Source organism: Channa argus, chromosome 1 (assembly GCF_033026475.1).
Source record: "Channa argus isolate prfri chromosome 1, Channa argus male v1.0, whole genome shotgun sequence".
NCBI classification, from domain to species: Eukaryota; Metazoa; Chordata; class Actinopteri; order Anabantiformes; family Channidae; genus Channa; species Channa argus.
In genome coordinates, this window is record NC_090197.1 from 7,084,302 (window position 1) to 7,106,769 (window position 22,468).

At 42.7% G+C, this 22,468-nt stretch overlaps 1 protein-coding gene across 7 annotated transcripts in view; it reads left to right on the forward strand.

The window, feature by feature from the left end:
• col11a2 (collagen, type XI, alpha 2) overlaps positions 1 to 22,468 on the forward strand; it is a 39,406-nt gene that overhangs the window by 11,880 nt on the left and 5,058 nt on the right. The window contains exons 2-48 of one of the 7 annotated variants that reach the window (XM_067474003.1): positions 21 to 182; positions 1,635 to 1,845; positions 2,015 to 2,177; positions 2,301 to 2,423; positions 5,951 to 6,838; positions 7,964 to 8,077; positions 9,866 to 10,081; positions 11,002 to 11,055; positions 11,409 to 11,450; positions 11,787 to 11,849; positions 11,945 to 12,019; positions 12,235 to 12,321; positions 12,610 to 12,666; positions 12,828 to 12,881; positions 12,964 to 13,017; positions 13,227 to 13,280; positions 13,766 to 13,819; positions 14,028 to 14,081; positions 14,190 to 14,234; positions 14,552 to 14,605; positions 15,813 to 15,857; positions 16,037 to 16,090; positions 16,235 to 16,279; positions 16,845 to 16,898; positions 16,986 to 17,030; positions 17,216 to 17,269; positions 17,475 to 17,519; positions 17,659 to 17,712; positions 17,846 to 17,953; positions 18,225 to 18,278; positions 18,359 to 18,412; positions 18,535 to 18,579; positions 18,914 to 18,967; positions 19,262 to 19,306; positions 19,427 to 19,480; positions 19,613 to 19,666; positions 19,893 to 19,946; positions 20,096 to 20,293; positions 20,406 to 20,459; positions 20,689 to 20,796; positions 20,899 to 21,006; positions 21,150 to 21,203; positions 21,352 to 21,405; positions 21,660 to 21,767; positions 21,934 to 21,987; positions 22,096 to 22,149; positions 22,386 to 22,439. In XM_067474003.1, the coding sequence (XP_067330104.1) occupies positions 21 to 182; positions 1,635 to 1,845; positions 2,015 to 2,177; positions 2,301 to 2,423; positions 5,951 to 6,838; positions 7,964 to 8,077; positions 9,866 to 10,081; positions 11,002 to 11,055; positions 11,409 to 11,450; positions 11,787 to 11,849; positions 11,945 to 12,019; positions 12,235 to 12,321; positions 12,610 to 12,666; positions 12,828 to 12,881; positions 12,964 to 13,017; positions 13,227 to 13,280; positions 13,766 to 13,819; positions 14,028 to 14,081; positions 14,190 to 14,234; positions 14,552 to 14,605; positions 15,813 to 15,857; positions 16,037 to 16,090; positions 16,235 to 16,279; positions 16,845 to 16,898; positions 16,986 to 17,030; positions 17,216 to 17,269; positions 17,475 to 17,519; positions 17,659 to 17,712; positions 17,846 to 17,953; positions 18,225 to 18,278; positions 18,359 to 18,412; positions 18,535 to 18,579; positions 18,914 to 18,967; positions 19,262 to 19,306; positions 19,427 to 19,480; positions 19,613 to 19,666; positions 19,893 to 19,946; positions 20,096 to 20,293; positions 20,406 to 20,459; positions 20,689 to 20,796; positions 20,899 to 21,006; positions 21,150 to 21,203; positions 21,352 to 21,405; positions 21,660 to 21,767; positions 21,934 to 21,987; positions 22,096 to 22,149; positions 22,386 to 22,439 (4,388 nt within the window). Of the gene's footprint in view, positions 1 to 20; positions 183 to 1,634; positions 1,846 to 2,014; positions 2,178 to 2,300; positions 2,424 to 5,950; positions 6,839 to 7,963; positions 8,078 to 8,119; positions 9,413 to 9,865; positions 10,082 to 11,001; positions 11,056 to 11,408; positions 11,451 to 11,786; positions 11,850 to 11,944; positions 12,020 to 12,234; positions 12,322 to 12,609; positions 12,667 to 12,827; positions 12,882 to 12,963; positions 13,018 to 13,226; positions 13,281 to 13,765; positions 13,820 to 14,027; positions 14,082 to 14,189; positions 14,235 to 14,551; positions 14,606 to 15,812; positions 15,858 to 16,036; positions 16,091 to 16,234; positions 16,280 to 16,844; positions 16,899 to 16,985; positions 17,031 to 17,215; positions 17,270 to 17,474; positions 17,520 to 17,658; positions 17,713 to 17,845; positions 17,954 to 18,224; positions 18,279 to 18,358; positions 18,413 to 18,534; positions 18,580 to 18,913; positions 18,968 to 19,261; positions 19,307 to 19,426; positions 19,481 to 19,612; positions 19,667 to 19,892; positions 19,947 to 20,095; positions 20,294 to 20,405; positions 20,460 to 20,688; positions 20,797 to 20,898; positions 21,007 to 21,149; positions 21,204 to 21,351; positions 21,406 to 21,659; positions 21,768 to 21,933; positions 21,988 to 22,095; positions 22,150 to 22,385; positions 22,440 to 22,468 lie in introns of those variants that run through there. The other 6 variants (XM_067474096.1, XM_067474252.1, XM_067474173.1 and 3 more) reach the window with 6 other exon arrangements.

Below are 22,468 nucleotides of genomic sequence, written 5' to 3' on the forward strand. Positions count from 1 at the left end.
TCCTTCTGTCTCTCCATCAGACCCAGTGGACGTCCTGCGGGCTCTGCAGGTCCCCACTCTCCCCGAGGGCGTGAAGAAGGTCCCCGGTTTCTGCACATCCCGCCGCTCCAGCAGCCCCGACCACGCTTACCGCATCACCAAGAAGGCCCAGATCTCCGCCCCCACCAAGCAGCTCTTCTCAGGTAGGTCTCACCTGGAGCCTCTCATCACCGACTCTTTCCTAATGTGGAAGGAGAGAGGTTCAGAGTCGGGGCAGAAGCACGGTTACTTTCACAGACTGTGGCAAACTCCAGGCCGAGACACAGCTGAGTCGTCCTCCTCATGATGGATAAACTGAACTGTATTTTTAAAGGGCAACTTCAACAATCTTTAGCTTTGTTCCTACTGTATGGTCACAGCCTGGGGACTGATTAGCATTAAAGTTAGCACTGCCTTTCTTATATAATACATCTCTGCTGTGAGCTAAAAACTCCTCTGCATGATGTAGAAGAAGGTAGAAAAAGTGTTGAGAATGATCCTTTAAATTAACGCGAGAAATGCTTCAGCATCATTAAAAAAAATCCAGTTATGTGGTTTTAGCCTCAGGCTTTCTCATCCAATGATCATATCCATGTTTTTTGCAAATAAATGCAACATTTAGAATAGAATATTTGTTATACTGAGTATTTTAGGTTTATTTGGTTGAACAAACTGTCAGATTAAAAAGGACAGTTTGGCAAATGGTTTTGTGCAGGTCTGTATTCTACAAAACATTAAATGGGTTAACGTTGACGTGCTGCATCTACAGTATTGTAAATATTGAAACGCCTGATAAAAGTAGCCCTCTTTGATTTTTCTGACACCTCAAACAAACAGTTTAAATACTTGTGGCATCCACAGAAAAAGCAGCTGATTGTTGAGATCATTCCCTCTGCCAACGGAAGAAAGTGTGAAGTGTGTTGTTGTTGTAAGCTGCAGCAAAAATGCCCAAATATTAATCTAACAGACTCCTGTTTTAAAAAAATACAACAACCAAATCTAGCATTGTGTTTTTGCAGCGATGATTCAAACACACAGCTTTTGTAGCATATAGAGATTTAGTGGGGTTTTTTTGTTTTGTTTTTTTTTTTTTTAAATTTTGCTCAGGAAAGAGAAAACAAAATTAAAGTTCCTGTGGTTTAATTAAACTTACACTGGTACCACTGAAAATGGAAGGATGTGCGTGATATTTAATATTGCCCTCGAATGGCAAAGTGCCGAGACGCAGGCTGCTATTTTCTGTTTGGCTGTGTTTTAAACGTTCTAAAGTTAAGCGAGTCTGCTGCTCTGCTCTGTGATCGCTCATTGCCCATATAAAGTATAATTACGTGTTGCGTTGCAGGCGCTGAGTTAAACTGTGTGGGAAAGTGTTAACAAGCAAATTGCAGAATACTGTGTGACACCCTGGAGCGAGGAGAGAAAGTAGCACTTAGGTGGTTGTGAATAAATCCTCAAAAGTCAAAGCAGATTTTCACCGGTTTTCCGAGACTCAGCCTTTGTTCTCCAGCTGTGTCCACATGTGATTATGTGTCCTCATCCCCTGTGCCGGCTTCACGCGGAGCTTCGCATTGATCCTGACACAGATCCTTCCTTCTCTGTCCTTGGCTCCACCACAGGTCGTTTCCCAGAGAACTTCTCTCTCATGGCTCTGGTTAAGGCCCAGGCTGGTCTCCAGGCCTTCCTCCTCTCCATCTACAGTGAGCAGGGCATCCAGCAGCTGGGCGTGGAGCTCGGACGCTCTCCCGTTTTCCTGTATGAGGACCAGAACGGCAAACCAGCCCCTGAGGATTACCCACTGTTCAGAGGCGTCAACCTGGCTGATGGCAAGTCAGTAACCAGCAACGACCAGCTTGTGACTGGTTGAAATGAGTGGGGGGTTGTGTGGGTGTGATCGGTTGGGGCCAGTGTGTGTGAAGTGTTTTTTTTTATCTTCTTAATCAGGCCTGTAGTCTCATTACACATTTATTGGCCTCCGCTTCCTCCTTGTCGCCTCTAGGTGGCATCGCATCGCTTTCTCCGTTTCCAAGAAAAACGTGACACTGCTGCTCGACTGCAAGAAGAAGATGACCCGGCCCCTGCCCCGCGGCAACAACGCGGAGATCGACACCAACGGCATCACAGTGTTTGGAGCCCGTCTGCTCGATGAGGAGGTTTTCCAGGTGAGGAGCCGGCAGAACCTGCAGCTGCACCAGATCAAATTGCAAATTTATCCGGCAAATTATTTACACTCATTAATACTTAATATACTTTATATGGATACTTGAAATTGTTTTTCACCACAGGGAGACATCCAGCAACTGCTGATCGCCTCCAACCCTCAGGCCGCGTATGACTTCTGTGAACACTACAGCCCAGACTGTGACTCCCCTCTGCCCAAGACCCAGGCTCAGGACCCCAACACACACGTGAGTCGAACCCACTGCAGCCGAGATCATACACACCTATGAAACTTGAGTCAAACTGTTTAGTAAATAATGATCTGTATCCTGTTCTCTATGCGTTCGCACACACGTTCGTCTCTTCAAACATTTACTACAGACTGAGGCCACGATTGTTCACCTTCATCTGCACACAGTTCAAATAACTCGACACTGCTGAGAAGCATTAATTGTGGAGTCTGTAACCTCAGACTGTTCGCACTATGCAAACAAAAATCCATTCAGAAATTCGTAGGCTCATCTGTAGCTCCGACAAACCAGGCTCCAATAGAACCAGAGGACTTAGTTTTGCCTTTTCTGTGGGAATTTTTAATGTTGTGGCCATTCAGGAAAAAGTTCCTGTAATAAATCAACTCAGTTGATACTCACTGTATGAAGATTATAAGTTGTGTTGGGAAAGGGGCACTGCATAAACATGAGGTCAGATTATAAGAAGAGAGCGAAAACAGAGTCCTCAGGTTCAGTTCAGGTTCATCAAAGTGCTGCTCTCCCTTTCTGTCTTCCTCACGCATCCTCTTCATCAGCAACGGTTTGTATCAATTCACTTTCCTCCTCGACTCCTCTGTCTGTGTCGCCTCCCATTTACTGCACTTTGAAAAATGGGCTCATCACTTCCCACACACTGCACTGGAGAAGCCTAAACCGATTTTGTTATAACTGTGGATAAAACACAGAGAGCTAAGGGAAAGAGGATGATACAAGTTCGTGTCTTACCCTAATTATTTCCATGGGCTGAAAGAAAGAGAACCGGACCACAACCTAAAACATGCAAATTACATCACATTGTGATTGGTTTTCTGGTGCCACTGAGACACACAGCAGAGGGATCTGTGTATAGAGATGGCTTAAGATGGAGCCTCCTTGCTTACTGAGACTGGTTGTGCAATTGCATCAGAAGCTTTGCAGGCTCTCGCTCACTTGTCTCTCAAAAACACACTGATATTTGATATTTGGAAGTGATTCTCAGCTGCGTTCATCCACCCGAAGTACACGGCCGTTGTTTCGTAAGCCTGCGTGATGTTCAGCCAGTATGAATCAGATTAGTCAGCACAACACAACTCTGCCAAAGCCATGTCCTGTTGGTGCTGTTGAGGTTTCCTTCTCCTTCATCGAGGGCGTCTGTGTACAGATTATTTAACAGCGACACCTTTTAACCAGCTGCACAGGCTCCTGTGGATGAATGGAAAAATAAAAGCTTTGCATTTTATCTCCGTTGCTGTCGGTTTTTCCTCTTGCTGCTTCACTTCTCATTCTCTCTTTTTATTTATTTTTTTTTTTTTTACCATACTTATCCTCTTGTGGCCTCCGTGTCCAACACCTCCACGTAAAAATCCTTTTTTGCATTCCTCTCTATCCATTCGTCTTCCATTTACTGCACCATCCTCCCTCCCTTCTCCAACTCGTCTCTCCCCTCAATCTTTCCCATCTTTTCTCGGTACTTTGATGAGGAGCAGGACGGCCATGAATACCCCTATTATTATGAGCAAACAACAGGCGTTCCCTCCTCCTCTGCACCCCCCCCCCCTCCAACCTGGGGCCCCTGATCAACGGAGAAAGAGGGAGCAGAAGACGGGGAAAGCACAAGCAGGGTTTGTGGAAAAGAATGAGAGAGAGCGAGAGGTGTTACAGTAATTATATGGTTCATAATAAGTTTAGCTTTCTGAATACTTGACTGATGATAGTAACAAAATCCCTAAAATATTTCTTTCTAAGTTTACATCTTCACATTTAGTGTCTCTCATCTGTCATCGCTCCACCACCCGTTCTTTAATCTACATTACCTTGTGTTTTCTCATGTGATTTACATGTTGTCCTATTTTGTATATGTGTTCAGATGTGGCCAAACAAGGGGCTTTGGAGTGGCAGCTGTGTTGTCTCTCACACACACACACACACACACACACACACACACACACACTTTGTCTCATGTTCTTCTGATCTTCAGTATTCACATCTACTTCATTTTTAGCATCCTGTTCTAAACCAAAAAAAAAAAAAACCTTTTCCAAAGTGGGAAACGTTCGAAATCTTTTTAAGAATTCAAGTTGAGCAAGTTCAAGTTCAGAAAACTGGTGTCACAGAACGTTTTCACCCCCTATCAGAATCCTGTACTAGGAAAAAAGATGAAAGTCTGACACTATTTTGAACTTTCACAGGACATTTTATAATGAGATTATGTCAGCTGACAAACTGAGACCACGTGAATACTCATTAGTATAGGAACATATGAGAAAAGGGCGATGTAGCCTCATTATTGTTGCACATAAAGAAAACCTTTCATTTAAACGTTATGTAGATTAGCTTTGTCACACATCAGGCGTCACATTGAGAATCTCCTAGTTATTTGACATCTATCTGCTTCTCTGTGGTTGTTTGAGTTGTCTGGCTCTTTTTGCATGGTAGTCTTTGAAAAACTCCACCCATTTGTCTGGACAGTTTATAACAATCCGATTTGACCGGGGCATGTGTTCGTGTTGTCTTGTTACCTGCATGAATTTAATTGTCTCTGGAGGATGTCGCTCCGCATGCATCTACTATGTCACGAGTTTCCACATCGGTTTTTCCAGTCAACACGGGAATGTCGGTGCACATGTTTGATGTTTGGTAAAATACCCTCCTGACCTTTGTATGCATACATGACTTACATGTATGTCCCCAGTCTGTCCCCGTTTGTGTTCTGCATTACATATTGTAGGAGATAACAGTCACACATTTATTTCTACATTAGATTAGATTAGTAAATATTTTTCTACAATTTGTTTACATTTTAAATTTGCATCATGCATGAGCAGTAACAAATCATCACACACAGTAGTTTCCACTTTAATGTGACTAACATCCCTTTGCATGCCAGCCTGCCTTTCAGACTCTTATTCGCATGAACTAAACAGCAGCGACCCTCTCTGTCTTATAACCAGTGTGTGTGTGACCACAGCAGGTCAATGCATCAGTGGTGTGTGTGTGTGTGTGTGTGTGTGTGTGTGTGTGTGTGTGTGTGTGTGTTTTCAGCACCAGCTTTGCCTGACCAATCGCCCTCAGTGTCTCTGCCAAACCACGGGTTCCAATTCTTATTAGCACAGAAATGCTGCTTTGTCATTTAATAATGGGAATGGCATTACTGGAGAGATCGGCAATGTCCTGTCACCCACATGGGTCAATGACGTTCAATTTCTCAGATACGTTACGTGGAGTTTTTAAGCACTGGTTGTCTTTTAAGTCTCATTGTGTTTACAATTTTAAAACCTGTATTAATCCTCTGCTGTATCCAGTAATGCCTGCACAGTCTCAGTAATTCATCCAAGCCTTAGCCATCTTTATGTCATTGTTTCTCAAAAATCCATTTCTCTCTCTTTCTGTTCATCCCTTGTTTGTGCTTTTCCCCCCCCCCATCCCAACCCTTCCATGTATCTTTGTGTCTTCACACTCTCTCTCTGTCAATATGCACTTTTACATACTAAACAACATCTACCAAACAATAATCATGGGGTTTTTAGAAGAAGGAGCTCAATGGAAAAGCAGCCCCCACTAAAGCCACCCTTGTCAAACCCAAACCCAGTCCCCCTAAGCCGGCCAAGGCTGGAAAATTCAAAATAGTCAAGCCAGCTATGCCCACCAAAGCTCCTAAAGCTTCCAAAGCAAAACCCACTGCAGCAGAGATCCTGTTGTCTAAGATCAAACCGGCAGCTAAATCTAAGACCACATCCGCCCCCCTTAAGGACAGTAACGGTAAAGCAGCTGCCGAGAAGAAAGCAAATGCTGCCGCTAAAGCCAAAACCAACGGCAAAGCAGCTGTAGCTAAGCCCACAACTCAGCCCAATGGCAAGACTGTAGCTGAGAAGAAAGTCAATGGTAATGGAAATGGAAAATTGTCAGTGGAAAAGAAAACCAATGGAAACGGAAAAGCCACTATCGCGCCTAAGGCTAATGGAAATGGCAAAGCTACAGCAGAGAAGAAAGCCAATGGCAAAGCTGAGAATAAAGTCAACGGTGAGGCTAAGGCTAATGGCAACAGCAAAGTTAGTAACGGTGCTGCAAATGCGGCTAAAAGCGAAACCACTACGAAGGCAAAGGCTGAGAAAAGTGTTAAAGTAGAGAAGACTGTGGTCAGCACAGCAAAAGCTGCTGTAAAAGTAGGAGCTACTAAATCGCCTAAACCCACGAAAGCATCAAAACCTGCAAAAACTCAAGTGAAGCCAGACGTCACCAAATTTCAGTCAACGCCCCCGAAGAAATCTGCTTCAACGCCGGCCCCTGTCCGGCCCACTCCTCCCAGAATCACGAAATCACACCTGGGTGTGGACACTAACATCAAATCCCTGCACAAACCATTCCCGCCCTTCGTCAAGACTACGCTGAAGACAACTTCCAACGGCTATCAGCAGGTACAACAGGAGGGCTCGTGTTTGGGTCGCGGCGTCCAGAGCCGTATGTCCCATCCGGTATCCAGTTCTTTCCACCATCCAGGGTCTGCAGCAAAATATTTTTGAAGCTTAATGTTTTGGCATTTTGATGCAAATCCTTGATGATGGATAATCTGGTCCTCAGGATGGAACCTGGACGCCCTCTCCTCTGTTTATATATCATATGATCTTCACGATCGCCCCGACTTCTCCATATGATATGATACAGCGGTGCACACTGAAGCATGGCTAGTTGGGCGGTTTCATTCTTTACTTCTCTTCACACCCCTACTCAAATTGGATCTCCGAAATCTCAAACCCCCCCCCCCCCAGCACTTCACCTCTTTCTTTTCAGGGAGACCATTAACGTACAAGTCGAATGAATGAGCATGGGCTGCTTCAGCACAGAAACTAAACCTGGGAAAATCCAAACGCTAACACATTCTACACACACGCACCCCCACAACACTCTCACTCTCTCTTTGTATCTGTGTTTTCTCTCCGACACCTGTCTCTGGTCATATTTCGTATTAAATATGAATACAGCTGCCTCACCGAACCCAAAAAGCAGCGTGATTTACTTGCGAAGCTGTTTTGTGCTTTGAGGTAAAGAACCATCATAAGCTTCGTGGTTCTGTGAGGCTGCTCATTGGGGGTTGTCTCTGTTTTCTGGTCTCGGGTGAAACTAGACATCCCAAAGCATCGATGTGATGTTTTTATCTGGATGGATGGATAGAGGCTCCCAATAAGAGCCGACTTCACCCTTTCACGAATCTTTTGGCTTTGTGAGCTTCAAAAAGCAAAAAATGGTTCAACAATACAAAGGAAAGAAATCTCAGTGATGTCGTTTCAGCGACTCCCTAAATCTTGCATGAGGCAAAATTTATAGTCGCTGAGACCCTGAAACCACCTGAAATTTCTTTCCCAAAATGGATCTTTACAGCTCTAAAAGTGTGAGTTGCCTGCGTCGGGCAACCACAGTTTTATCATGTGTTCCATTTTCTTCTTTTAACTCGTCACTGTACAAGCAGACTTTGAACTAACCGCGCTCTTCCAATCAAATCTGCTTACTTCCTCCCTGCTCCCCAATTCAACTTGACCACTCAGGATGTAGAATTTTCCGAGGCTGGCCCCACCGCTACAGAGACTGATTATTTCTTTGAGGAGACCATCCCAGTGGCAGAGGGTGAGGTGATTGGACCAGAAGAGATCCCAGAACAGGTAAAAAGAAAAAAAGAAAAAACACACTGATCAGTGACCGACCGCAGCAGTGGAGAGTATTATACAGTATAATCTTTCCATCACACTTGATATTTCTACTTTTAGAAACTTTTTATTCCCCTAAATTTACTTGACAGGCGAAGTTAGTTGTTACAAACTAAGATTGTTGCATTTAAAATATCACAGTTAATAAAATGGGATGATGTTTATACAATTGGTGCTTAAACGATTTGCCCAAACGAACAATTCTTATAATGACGTGAGTCATTTTAAATACACAAAATGCTCGAAATGTGAACCTTTGCTGCTTTTCCGTTTAATTCCTGTTTAAACTGTAAGTTTAATTTATATTTGCTATTTGTTGAGGTTTAGTCTATTTGTTGGACAAACTTTTGCAAAGATGTCCAGATGTTACATCAATTCCAGTAATTTTCTCAGGCCAAATAATCCATCTATTAACGCAGAAAAAGTAAAACAACCAAATTTATATGAAAGAAATGGTCATTATGACAATGGCTTTACTTACATCAATTACAAAACGAAGCCAACACATTGAGGACAGTATTTGTACTTTACGGTTTACTTCGTGATTTTACTTTTTTAAGTGTAGGACTTGTAAGTATTTTTACAGCAAAGACTCACAATACTGACAGAATAGAAACATTAAATACCAAAGACCAATGGAGGGAGATCCTGCGGTACAATTAACCATAATAAAAAAAACAAAAATTGCCCAAATTAACACACAAAGAGAAAAACCAGACTAAAACATCAGCTGATCACAGGAGGCTTCTGTTACCACAGGGAGACACCGGTTCGTGGTGGTGAGCCCAGTCTTTGGAGCTGAACTAGGTAGTTTCCTTCCTAACCGCACATCACTGCTCCGTTGGCACCGAAGCCACGTGACGACACATAAAACAAACAATGCACCGCATTCATCCGCTCGGACCCTCATCAAACATTTTCCCGTGAATGTACTTTTCCCTAACGACAAGATTCCTCGTTCGTTCTCACCTCACGATCCTTCCGCTCGACCGGGCCGCGATCTTGACATGAGAGCGACAATCTTGTGAAAAGTGGATCCGCGTGAGGATGTTTGATCTGCGGGTTTAACCCCTGCGACAGAGTTGGATGAATATAATGCGTTGTTGGTTTTTTGTTTTTTTTGAGGGAAAGGTTGTTGGCTTTACAGCCGTAAAACTGTCAGAATTCACGGCGAGGTTCTCTCAGTTTGGGCCACAATCCATTGTGATGATGAGCATTTGATGGAAATCTTGTTGTAATAAGAACCACAGAATAATTCCGTTGGAGTCGGGATAGTTTTTACCAGTCATGGTAAGTAAAACCAAATCTAACCTAGTTGGTGCTTTGCATAGCAGCAGGTGTTTCCACAAGGTTTTCTATCAGTTTGTGTGTGTGTGTGTGTGTGTGTGTGTGTGTGTGTGTGTGTTCATGGACTATGTATAGTTTAAGCTTATTTAGAAAAAGAGTGTGATTACATGTCCTCGCACACAAGCCACTTTTGTGGAAACACATTATCAGAAGTTAACATTAGATGGTCACAGGATGAAGCTGCTAATCTATAACCAGCCCGAAGGACTGATAGTGTGTCAGATGTCTTTTCGTTGTCTGTCCCTGTTTATTTGCACAAGGTAAGACTGTCTCACTGTTGTCTCTCCTTTACTAACTCATTCCACTTTCATGCAAACCTCTCCCCCCTTCTTTCAACTCTTTTCTACTGTCTTTTCTTTCTCTTCGTCCCGGCCCCTCCATCCGTCCACCCCGCAGCCCCAGGTGGAGCCAGAGCTGGGCGGACAGGAGGTGGATGCCACCAAGGCGCTCGGGGCGGGCGAGGAAGTCTTCACGGAGGAGTATGTCACAGGGGACGTGGGCCTGCGGGAATACGACTATTCCTACAGGGACTACAATGAGCCGTTAGTGGAGACGGGAGAGATCGAGGCCGGCATGGGCCCCGCCCTGTCTGCTGTGACAGACGAGGGAGGCGTAAGTCCTTTTCACACACGGGCAAACAATTTCAACCAACGCTGAATGCGCAGGGACGGAGTTGTTTTCAGTGTCCTCTCACAGGTCTGGATTGAGCTTGTCTTCTCATTTGAGAACACGTGGTATCATAACCTTCACTTTAACACACTTCAAAGTCACATTGTATTAAAAAATACATAATATGATTTATGAGGACTATGAGCTATTTTTCAATCCTTACTGTGACTAACAACGCATCTTGTGCGGGTCCAGTGAAGGAGCTTGGTCATAATATACATCTTTATGTATTGATTATGCTTCAGCTTCCCATTCAACCATACAAGCAACTGCTATTTACAGATTGGATTTCATACGGGACAAGCTCAATCAGGCGCAGAGAAGCATGTATTTGAATGCATCTCAAATACATCGAGGATTGAAATGAGTTGAACTCTAGACAGCGTGTGAGTAGCGCGCGTAGCGAGCAAACCAGGAGGCCTGAAGCTATTTGAGATCCTTATGGATGTAAATAATAACTTCACGCTTGCTCTGCATGAAGTTGGCATTTCGAGGTGCAGCAAACGACCAGCTGCTGCATCCTCTGGTTTCAATGCCGGTCGTGTCAGTGCACAGCTGCATTTAGAGCCGCAGAGCCCACTTGAGGCACTTTCCGTGCAAGAAAATCTATAAGTAATGGACCAAGACTTTGGAGAAGCATTAAAACAGGTTGTCGCTCGATCATTTATTGTTTTTTCTGGACAAACTGACGTGGGTGTGTGAGTGTGCGTCGTCCGGTTGTCTGAATGCATGCAGCCAAAACGTATCTGTCTGCCATATGCATTATTTCTGTGTGTTTGTCTTTTAATCATCATCCTGATATTTGTCTCAGCTCCTTTATACTGACTGGGCTGTGTTGTTGGCTACATGTGTGTTTTCCTCAGGCCGCCATCAGAGGCCAGAAAGGAGAGAAAGGAGAACCTGCCGTACTGGAGCCGGTGAGTCACCAATTATCTCAGACAGCTGCTCATCATTTTTGTGATGATGTAGTTATTGGATGTGTGTTCGCTGCTTGTTACCTGCACTATGGTAAATTTAATTTGGTGCTGTACATCAGAGGAGAAATATCTGGGACCTACTGATCAGTGGATTTCTAGGGGGCATCGGGGCAAACTATTAAAAGGTGTTAAGTCCGAACAGCAGTATTCACGCCCATCAACCCATATTCCAGTTCCAAAAATGCTAAAATAACATATTTCATCTTAAATGGAGCTGTCGAAATGAGCAGAAAACAAAAAACAATCATCTCACAAAGGCAGAGGAGTCATTAGCTGTATTTACATTTTAACAGGGTATGCTGATTGAAGGACCTCCAGGACCGGAAGGACCTGCTGTAAGTAAAATTTGTCTGTTTTGCTTAAGTGAGTACATGTCTTTAATGCAAAGTTGGACCAGTTATTTTCACCGGTGCGGCTCTCAAAGAAATGCATCCACATTAAAACAGGCTTTATTCACCAAGCATTTCTGGCTGTTCTCTGCTCGATTACCAAATAACACAAAGTGCGTTGGAGAAGAGTTGAGCAACATGTCATCATTGTTTCTGGAATTTTACTTTTAGGATGTTTCAGTGCATAATAACATAATAACTTAACTGTACTTGACATTAACAAATAAAATTACCATTCATCAAAACCACCATACTTTAAAACCTGTTCTCTACCTTTTCTAGGGTCCTACTGGGCCCCCCGGCTCTTCTGGGCCTCCTGGCTCTGTCGGTGACCCTGGCGAGAGGGTGAGTGTTTCATTTAATCTGAAGAAATGCAGTGCACAGATGCTACGATCAGTCATTACAGATGCAATAAGCAACACTCCCTCTCCGTCCTGCAGGGTCCTCCCGGAAGGTCTGGTCTGCCTGGAGCTGATGGAGTCCCCGGACCTCCTGGAACCTCCGTCATGCTGCCTGTGAGTCACATTCAACCTTTGCTTCTTTATAGGAAATGGGTTTGAATAGTCGTAAATGTGGGGAATGACTGCTGCAATTCAGACACTGGATTTTTATGAAATATTTACATCCTCTGCTGAACCTGCCATCATCCTTTTGTTTGTTTGAATTAATTGGTTTAATTGTTTTTCTTAATCAATTCTTTTCAGTTTGTCCTTTTGCTTTACTTCTGCAGTTCCGTTTCAGTCAGAGTGGAGGAGAGAAGGGTCCTGTTGCTGCTGTACAGGAAGCTCAGGCTGCGGCCATCTTGTCTCAAGCCAGGGTCAGTAATAACTATTGCTTCACATTTCCACTGTGCTGGTAATTTGCTTCAAGAATCATATCAGTGGTGTCATGAAATGTTCTATACTGTGGAGCTCCGTTGGACTAAAAAGTGGTCAAAGTCTGCAAAGAAGTGTAGCATGACAAGAAAAGACAATCTCTCCTTTTAGACATTGAGGAAGTGAATATGAAGGGAGCTTTTTCCTTTCTAATTGCATCACAACATATTATAAGCAGCCACGTGTCTTCTTGCTTGTCATTGCTGATTTTGAGGTGTTGTTGCTTGTAGATGGCTCTGAAAGGACCTTCTGGACCAATGGGATACACCGGACGTCCTGGACCTCTGGTATGTCACCTGTCACCTGGATCTCCTGCGTATTTAGAGTGTGTTTATGTTGCTGAAACTGTAACAAGCCACCTGATAGTGAACTATGCTAAAAATGTGATCTAAATAGTTTTGATCTTATTTAAGCTTTGTGCTGATCATAATTATTGTCTCTGTTTTAGGGAAGTCCAGGTAGTCCTGGTGTGAAGGGAGAGAGTGGAGATCCCGGTCCTCAGGTAAAAACATAGCGGCCCTAACATCAAAACCAATACACCAGCACCTTCTCTGTCAAAGCTATCATAACTATTTATTTTTCAGGGCCCCAGAGGAACCCAAGGTTTGACCGGACCTCCAGGCAAACCAGGAAGAAGAGTGAGTCTATAAAGATCCAACACAACCTCAAACAGGCTTCTGTATTTCCGTAATAAACACTTGAGCTGTTCAAACAGATAACAGAGGCACCGTCTCAGTTTCTCTGCCGATGTTATCATTTGTAATACACGCACCTATTCTGTAGTCGTAACTAACTTATGTTTATCACATCAAGTGGCTCAACAGTCTTCTTCTTCCGCTCCTAACAGGGCCGCGCCGGAGCCGACGGTGCCCGGGGAATGCCAGGAGAGACTGGAATCAAGGTAACTTCTCCCTAATCGATATCACCAAAATTAACTCCACTGTACCGAACTTGGCTCTTGATGACCTTGATGACCTTGATGACCTTGGCCACTGGCTGGCATTTTACCATACATTACATAATACGGAACAGTGAAAGACCCTGTGCCATTTTAGTATCGACTCATGTCCCTTTTGTTTTTTTAATGCAGAAAATATGTTGCTGTGTACCCTTTACACTTTAGATGTTTGTGGTCCTATTTTTAAACCTACGTTTGAGATCTATTAGCTTATGCAACAGAAGTATAATTAAATATCTCTTACCTGGTTTTCTTGGTCTTTCTGGGACAAAAAAAGTCCACTCAAGAACTGCATGTTTTCTCAAGTTTCATTAAACAGGAAGAAACCAGCAATTTCAAAGTCACTATTAATTCATTAGCTGCACTTATAATGAATTTCTGCTTTCTATGTTTTAGTAATAGTTCAATGTGTTTTATGTGTTCTTCAGGGGGACCGTGGTTTTGATGGTCTTCCTGGTTTGCCTGGTGACAAAGGACACAGGGTAAGTTTAGAGTGAAACAATTACAATTAACAACTCAACATACTTTTAATATAAGAATTACTGTAGTAAAATAATCAATAAAAATATTGACTCTGAGCTCACAGGATTAACCGAAACAAAAATTACAGTATAAAAACATTAACGGGTGATTATCAGTTTGTCAGCAGACCCAAGTTATTTATTTTAAACCTCATCTTTTCATTCACAGGGGGACACTGGACCAATGGGACCCCCAGGACCTCAGGGAGAGGATGGAGAGAGGGTATGGGGACACGAGAAATAAATATCTGAAATTGTTCCTGGCATCTGTCGCTTTGTCACATACGTTAATAGTCAGCACCTTCCCTTACCTCGTTTGTGTGTCTTTCAGGGAGATGATGGAGACGTTGGACCAAGGGGTCTCCCAGGTGAACCAGTGAGTGTTTCCATGACAACCCAGCTGATTTTAAATATCTTCACTATAATAATTAGTGCACTACTATATATTCATTTGTCCTGATAACTGTGCTGCTGTCAAATCTGCTCTTGACCTTTGACCCATTGATAATTTTTGCATCAATTTAATTATTTATTTTATAATTCATTGTGCTTTCTAATAATATTGTATGTGTATATAGTTGGACTCTCATTTCCAAATGATTAAGTGTAGTTTACTGTGTGTGTGTGTGTCTTTGAGTTGGCCTGTGTGGTACTTGTGCACCTTTTTATTTGTGTGTTTGCGTGTGTTTTTAGGGTCCCCGTGGTTTGCTCGGACCCAAAGGTCCTGCTGGAATTCCTGGGCCTCCTGTGAGTAAAAACTACTTTAAACCACGTTGTGCAACTGTTGTTTCAGCAGCATTGTTTTATTGCTCTCTGACCACTGAGCACCCACAGCACCTCCTGAACAAACAGCTGCTGTCCTGAAATGAAGACAGGAATATCGTGTAATCACAAAAAATGTGAAATTCCAACAGTCAACTTAAAATAATTCCAAGTCACCCCCTATAACCCAGGATTTATGCAACCAAGTATCAAATTGAGATGCAAAAAAAATAAAAAACTGAATTAGCAACTAACCAAATTTAGGGAAATAAGTAATTGTCATAATAAATAATGATGAATACATTTTCATTTTTAACTTTTGGTTACACTACAATAACAGGCACAATATTCCTGAATGGGATGGATTAGCTCTGCCCACCTATTTCTCCTATTAGTTATTTTGGAGATATAATGCCAGTTATTGTTAACAAGTTATTATTGTTATTAAAGTTACAAGTTATTACAGTTATTGTTAATTCATCTCTGAACCATAAGGATTTTTCTATCAGTATTTTAAATGTTTTATATTTGAGTGTATTTGTAATATTCATTTTCCAAGTGTACCCCAGCCTGGGCCCCATAACAATGCTTAGACAGAAAAAAATAAACTTAGAATAAACTTTACAAAACTAAACTAAACTTAAAAAACTAAAAGCAGATTTAAAACAGTTGGTTGGATCTAATGTCCCTGGAGTTTCAAAGGTTTGCAGCGAACAACCAGTGATTTTGTCTTTTTACGTTACAAAGTCTTCTCCCTTGTCAAACCTTGGTTACCTGCACTACCCACAATGCAACTTGACTACTGGCTGCTAACGTAGCCTTTAGCTTCAAGGAGAAACAAGTTCACTTCTATCTCCACATTTTCAGATTTTTATTTTTTTACATTTCTTACTTGAAGTTTTATGCCTCGACCAACATCACCACCACTTCATCCAACTTCTCCAAGTTTTTCTTAAGCAGCTGCATTTAAATGCCACAAATCTAAAGACGCACACAAGGATCATTATCAAAATCTATCAAGTGACAGTAGTCAGTGACCTTGAACAAACCACTAGAGAAATCATTTCAGCTTAAAGGTTGCTTTGGATAGAAGCCCCCTCCTCACTGAGTTATTGGTGTTTGCATCTGTGCGTATTGGTTTTAGTTGTTGACATTCTGTTTTTTTCTCTCTCTTTTTCTTCTCTTTGCTCAGGGTGTACGAGGAAATGATGGGCCCCAGGGTCCCAAAGGAAACTTGGTCAGTCTCACTGTAGTACTTCTGAATCATCAGATAATTAGTATCTGATCATTTTATAATAACACAAAACTTTTCTTTTGAGTCATTTTGAGATTCTCACTCTCTCATCCTGCTCTGTCCTGCTGATCGGTTTGCATTTGTCATCATTTTAAATTTATCTGTTTCTGTCTGTCTGTCAGGGTCCACAAGGAGAACCAGGACCTCCGGGTCAGCAGGGAACCCCAGGAACTCAGGTGAGACCTTTTCTCAGTGACTGTGTACTGAGGCGTACATACACATGAACACAAAAATGAAAGGAACCAGTAAGACAGAGTAGGTGTTTATCCCATGTTCCTCATGCTTTTCTTGCTTTTTTTTGTTTTAATTATTATTTTCAGGGAATGCCAGGACCACAGGGAGCTGTTGGACCTCCAGGAGAGAAAGTAAGAACACCAAAGTCATGTCCTATATATTCCACAAGACAACAGTTTTATAAAGTGATACAGGAGTTGATGCAGTGCTGTGTACAGTGTAGTGAAGGAACGTGCAAAATTATAAAACTAGTAAGGTGTCAGTTTGGAAGAGAATGGCTGTTTATGCAATTTGATACAGTTAAATATTTAGTCAAGTATGATTCTTTGCCTTTTTGTCAGGAGTTGGGTAAGAACGTCTGTAATACTCTAATATGTGCCTGTTGAATATGAAGCTTTTGCCAGCAGCCAATTGGCTTGTGTCTATTACAGCAGAAATTGAAATGACACAACCTTTTCAAAATGTTTTCAGCATTTTAGTTATTTGTCTTGTGCTTTACGGCACAAGGTGAAACCCACCAGCCTGTTTACTGATGAAGACTGTACAGAGACGTTATCACAATTGTGATCCGCTGAACAGACGAGGCCTAAATTACATCATATCATCCAGATATTAGACAGTTGACATATGACGTCTTTAGGGGGCTTTGTGTTAACTGACTTATTTTACTCACGACCACTTTGTCTTCTCCTGCAGGGTCCCACAGGAAAACCAGGTCTGCCAGGAATGCCTGGAGCTGATGGACCCCCTGTACGTTTGACAAACTTGATTTTCTATGTTTCTATTAACAAATGATGTCCTTTCTGAGACTGGAGCTCTCTTGTCTTCTCTTCTCAGGGTCACCCAGGAAAGGAGGGGCCTTCTGGCACCAAAGGAAACCAGGTGGGAGTCAAGATAACTGCATCACCACACGTTTCCTATGTGTAACAAACTCAGTTTATTAATTAAATATACAGGGAAACAATGTGTTTGTTTAAAATGCACATGAACATTCTATTTAATTGTGCATTTATTTACTGACATATTGATTTTGAAGCGCTTACATTTCTGTCTTTGAACTTCCCCAGGGTCCCAACGGTCCTCAGGGAGCTATTGGCTACCCTGGGCCTCGTGGCATCAAGGTCCGTACAGTTCATTTGTAAAAAAAAAAACTGCAAATAATATGATTGTGAGGTCATTTTTTTACAGTTTGCATCACAGCTTTTTTTTTTTTTTTGAATGACGTTGTTTTGCATGAGCAATGAAGATGAAGCAACGTAAGACACTTTTTACTTCCATTAGTCTTAAACAAATGTGTCTATTGATCATGTGATACTTTGATTGCAGGGAGAACAAGGAATCCGGGGTCTAAAGGGGCACAAGGGAGAGAAGGTAAATGATTCCTTGCAAACAGACCCCCTTAAAAATAGCCTCCATTAAAAATAATTCTCCAGGTAAAATGTACATTTTTAATTGACGCAAATACATTGTGTTTCCGTCTTGTTTCATTTGTTTGTGTTCATGTTTCTAGGGAGAAGATGGCTTCCCTGGAATTAAAGGAGAGTTTGGCACCAAGGGAGAGAGAGTAAGACGGATTCATGAAGTAGCTGTTTTGTTGATATGAGGGGAAGTGGATGAATGAAGGGCTGGATTCATGGATGGTTTATTCATCTTATCCATCATTGTTTTATTGGTTTTGCTTGGTCTCCTGCTGACAGGGTGAAGTTGGAGTGCCGGGGTCCAGAGGGGAGGACGGTCCAGAGGGGCCAAAGGGTCGTGTAGGCCCCCCTGGTGAAGTCGGACCAATTGGACATGTTGGAGAGAAGGTACGGCCTGTTCAGTCAGGACAAAGGCCACAGGAAAGCCTCATACGTTAAGTGTGGAGTTGTCATTGTGCTGCCCTCTTGTGGTTGAATGTGAGACCTGAGCTTCATCTCATTCAGCCTTTATCACATAGCAAATATTCCCATATAAAAAAACCTCATCACAAACCGATTTGGTAAAGTCTTGCTGATATTTAATACAATAACAGCTGCTGTGACTCATTAAAGCTAAAGGATGATTTAACTGAGTGTTGGTGTCATCCGGTGATTCCAGGGTAAACTTGGTGTGCCTGGACTTCCTGGATATCCTGGAAGACAGGGACCCAAGGTAAGATAAACTTTCACACCAGCAGACCTCTGTGTGGTGAGAAGCAAGGCTGATGTTAAGATGTGGGTCTGTTTTGTTAGGGATCACTTGGATTCCCTGGATTCCCCGGCTCTAACGGCGAGAAGGGAACACGGGTAAGTTGTGGATGATTCTGATTCATCATTACAGACAATCTTCAGTGTTTGTTAGACTGACTCTGCACAGATGGATGCTGCAGACTTCTGTCTGACTGATTTGGTGGTGTTTTTATTTTCAGGGTTCTACCGGTAAAGCAGGGCCAAGAGGACAAAGAGGACCAACGGTATAGTTTCATGTTCACCCATTTTTTCAGTTTGTGAACACTTTTCTGCTCCCGTGATGAGGATCTTTTATCTTTTTAAGACATGAGTGGATTATGGTGACAATAGTTGTGCTGTTAAATTACCAAACGCCATCTCTGCAGTGATTCAAGCCTGTTTTACCTCCGATGGCACTTGACGTCCCTGCTGAGCGTGTTTGTGCTTTGTTACCAGCAGATGTCAGCAAAGATTCATGTTTCTCTTTAAACGTTGATTTCTTTGATTCGGTTGTCACAGATAAACTAGGCTCTGAGAGATGAGAACTTTTTTATTTACCGCACTTTTTGTGACCATCAGGGGCCCAGAGGGCAGAGAGGACCAAGGGGCGCAACAGGAAAACCAGGAGCAAAGGTTGGAGAAAGTGCTAAGCAAAACTATTAGGATGATTTTCTGTTTAAATATTGTTGATGTTAAATCACATATGCTGCATAATAAAGGCATAAAGTGCAGGATATTGTAAAACAAAGCTGGAAACTTTGATTTTTATATTTATAAACTTGATTTTCAAACCACGATGAAAATAATGAGCTAAATAATCTGGCTCAGGAGTGACACACAGTCGGTCTCATTTGGTTTGTGATCCAATGTTATTACGTTTGAAATTGTCTTTAAAGCAAAGCTTTTTGTTGATGTTGTCGCCTTTAGGGAACTTCAGGAAGCGATGGCCCTCATGGACCTCCTGGAGAAAGGGTAAGCACCTATTTTTCTTTAGAGGAAACAGGAATTTTGGTAAACAAGTCACCAATTAAATCTGTGCCTGACGTTTTTGGTATTATTACACGTTCTAACCAAACGTTGTCATCCTATCAGGGTTTGCCTGGACCTCAGGGAGCCAGTGGTTTCCCCGGACCAAAGGGACCTCCTGTACGGACGTGTCTAAGAACTGTTTTCATTTAATTTAGCATCACTTCGCTGCTTATTATATAGTTCTGATGTCTTTCTTAAGCTCTTTTAAGGTGGAATTAATATTTGATACTTAACGATGTTTCATTTCAGGGACCACCAGGAAAGGATGGACTGCCTGGACACCCTGGACAGAGAGGAGAAGTTGTAAGTTTGATGGTTTTGCTATAATTAAATATGCATCAGTGTCTCAACTTTTGTTAACAGGTGATTTGAGTATGTTTGTCTTGATTCCAGCTGGGACTTCATAGTAGGATGCAAAGATTTTAAAAATATACCCAACAATAGTCAAAGATTAAAATGTTAAATTAACAAAGATACAAGAAGTAACCAGTTTTGTAGATGATCTGTCCACTGGGTTTTTCTTCTGCAGGGTTTCCAAGGTAAAGTGGGGCCACCTGGGCCTCCTGGAGTTGTTGGACCTCAGGTGAGTTTTTGAATCATAGTGCAAAAATGTTCCGTTAATGATGAATCACAGTTTTCAAAACAACTTGACCTGCTCCTCTTTTTGTCTTCCGTCCGTTTTTGCACTTTATTTCCTCTTCCCTCCCCCAACCTCTTCTTCCTCTCTCCCAGGGTCCATCAGGAGAGACTGGCCCCTTGGGTGAACGCGGCCACCCCGGACCTCCTGGGCCACCTGGAGAGCAGGGACTTTCTGGTCCCTCTGGGAAGGAAGGCACCAAGGGAGACCCTGGACCCCCAGGAGGCCCTGGCAAAGACGGTCCACCAGGACTGAGAGGCTTCCCTGGGGAGAGAGGACTGCCTGGAACCCCTGTGAGTTTGACCCAGAGAAACACTCGAGAAATCTTCAATAAGAGTAAACGTGGCCTCTGAACTGATGTGGGCTGAAAGTTTCTGATTTATGCTCTTTTATCTTTTATACCAGGGAGGTGGAGGACTGAAGGGAAGTGAAGGACCTGCCGGACCTCCTGGACCTGCTGTACGTTAACAAACAACAATTTAGTTCCATCAGTCATTTGTGTCTTTGTCTGCTTTGACATTGTGTGGATTGTAATTTTGCTAATATATAACTATTGTGTTGTGAGATGTCCTGATGAAATACAGTTTTTCAGCCCATCTCACTTACGTATTACTGCAGGATTCACTTCCTGTCTAGCTGCTGTGTTTGATACACAGTGTTTTTTCTGTATTTTATTTATTTGTTGTAGGGTTCTCCTGGTGAGAGGGGACCAGCTGGTACTGCTGGACCTGTTGGACCACCTGGCAGACCGGGCCCTCAGGGGCCTCCAGGACCCGCTGGAGAGAAGGGAGTTCCTGTGAGTATTCTGGAAACGTCTCTCCAATCTGCAGTAGGACATTTATGCTACCAAAAAAATTGAATTATCAATTGTCTTTTGTCTTCCCTTTTTCCTGTTCAGGGTGAAAAAGGCCCAATTGGCCCGGCAGGTCGTGATGGAGTACAGGGTCCCGTGGGTTTGCCTGGCCCAGCCGGTACCCCCGGAGTACCTGGAGAGGACGGAGACAAGGCTAGTAACAGCCTTCATAACAGAACCACCTTAAATATCTTATCAGTCATCCTGAAAAATCTGTCTAGAGCCTAAATGTGGTTATCGAGTTGTTCTGTCTGATTGTTTCAGAGCTTTGTTGTGATGTTTGTTTGTCATTGCAGGGTGAGGTTGGGGAGCCTGGACAGAAGGGAGCCAAGGGAGGAAAAGGAGAACATGTGAGCGAACCATAGTTTGCATTAGACCCTAATATTCATCTTTGATTACAAATTTTAAAAAATGGGACGATTGTCTATATGTTGCAGTTTTTTGTTGTATCATTGATGTGTTGCTTTTCTCCTCATTGTATTTGTTTTCTGTTGGTAGGGTCCTCCTGGTCCACCCGGGCCAATGGGTCCTGTCGGTCAGCCTGGTCCTGCTGTAAGTGCGAACTTGAACTTTTAGAAGAGACGAGTGTTTGCAGAGCCAGTTGACTTTTTCCAGATTAGCAGGGTGATGTGTTCAGAGCCCAGTTGAAATATCACTGGTGACACTGCTCATGCTTAAAATTCAATTCGAGGACTTATTAAAAACAAAAAAGAGCATGTAACTGTTGTGAGGGGATGAGGCGATGTTTGAGGGTACGTATTGTCATCTCAATATCATTATTCACATTTTTTTCTTCTGTGGTGCAGGGTGCTGATGGAGAACCTGGACCAAGGGGTCAGCAGGGGCCATTTGGAAGTAAAGGCGATGAAGGGACCAGAGGATTCCCAGGGGCCCCAGGACCCATCGGACTGCAGGTAAAAACACCTGAAACTCACATTGCTGAGGCGGATTCACTCAAATCTTTCTGAAGTATTGAATTTTAATTTTACATAAACTTTAAAGACGTTTTGAGTTACTGTACAGTTTGTGCTATGTTGCTAAGCTAAACTAGCTCACTGTAGCTTTCACTTTGCCCCGCAGGGTTTACCGGGGCCAGCAGGAGAGAAGGGTGAGACAGGAGATGTTGGACCTCTGGTGAGTTTCACAGATATATGGTAACCGCAGTGGTTCTGTGACATTTTTTTTTTCTCACAATAACGATAATTCACAATAGTAAAACAACAAACCTTTTTATGTTTCCAGGGTCCTCCAGGCCCTCCAGGACCTCGTGGTCCAGCTGGACCCAGTGGTGCCGATGTGAGTGTTTACATGTCATAAAATATGTCACTAGAACTAGAAAGACCTGTTGTGGAGCTGTTCAATGAACTAAATCTCAGAAAAACAGTTAGTTTTAAAAATATCATAACAAACATCACCACATTTGTATTTGATTTCAAGGATTATATCTGCATAGTATGTAAAAATGTATTTTACTCTTAGCTGACGATAACCATGTTCATGTTTTGTCTGAACTTTTCTTGGGTTTGTTTTAGGGTCCTCAAGGTCCTCCAGGAGGTTTGGGTAATCCTGGACCAATTGGAGAGAAGGTGCAGACTAGTTTGTTGGAAACATTGAA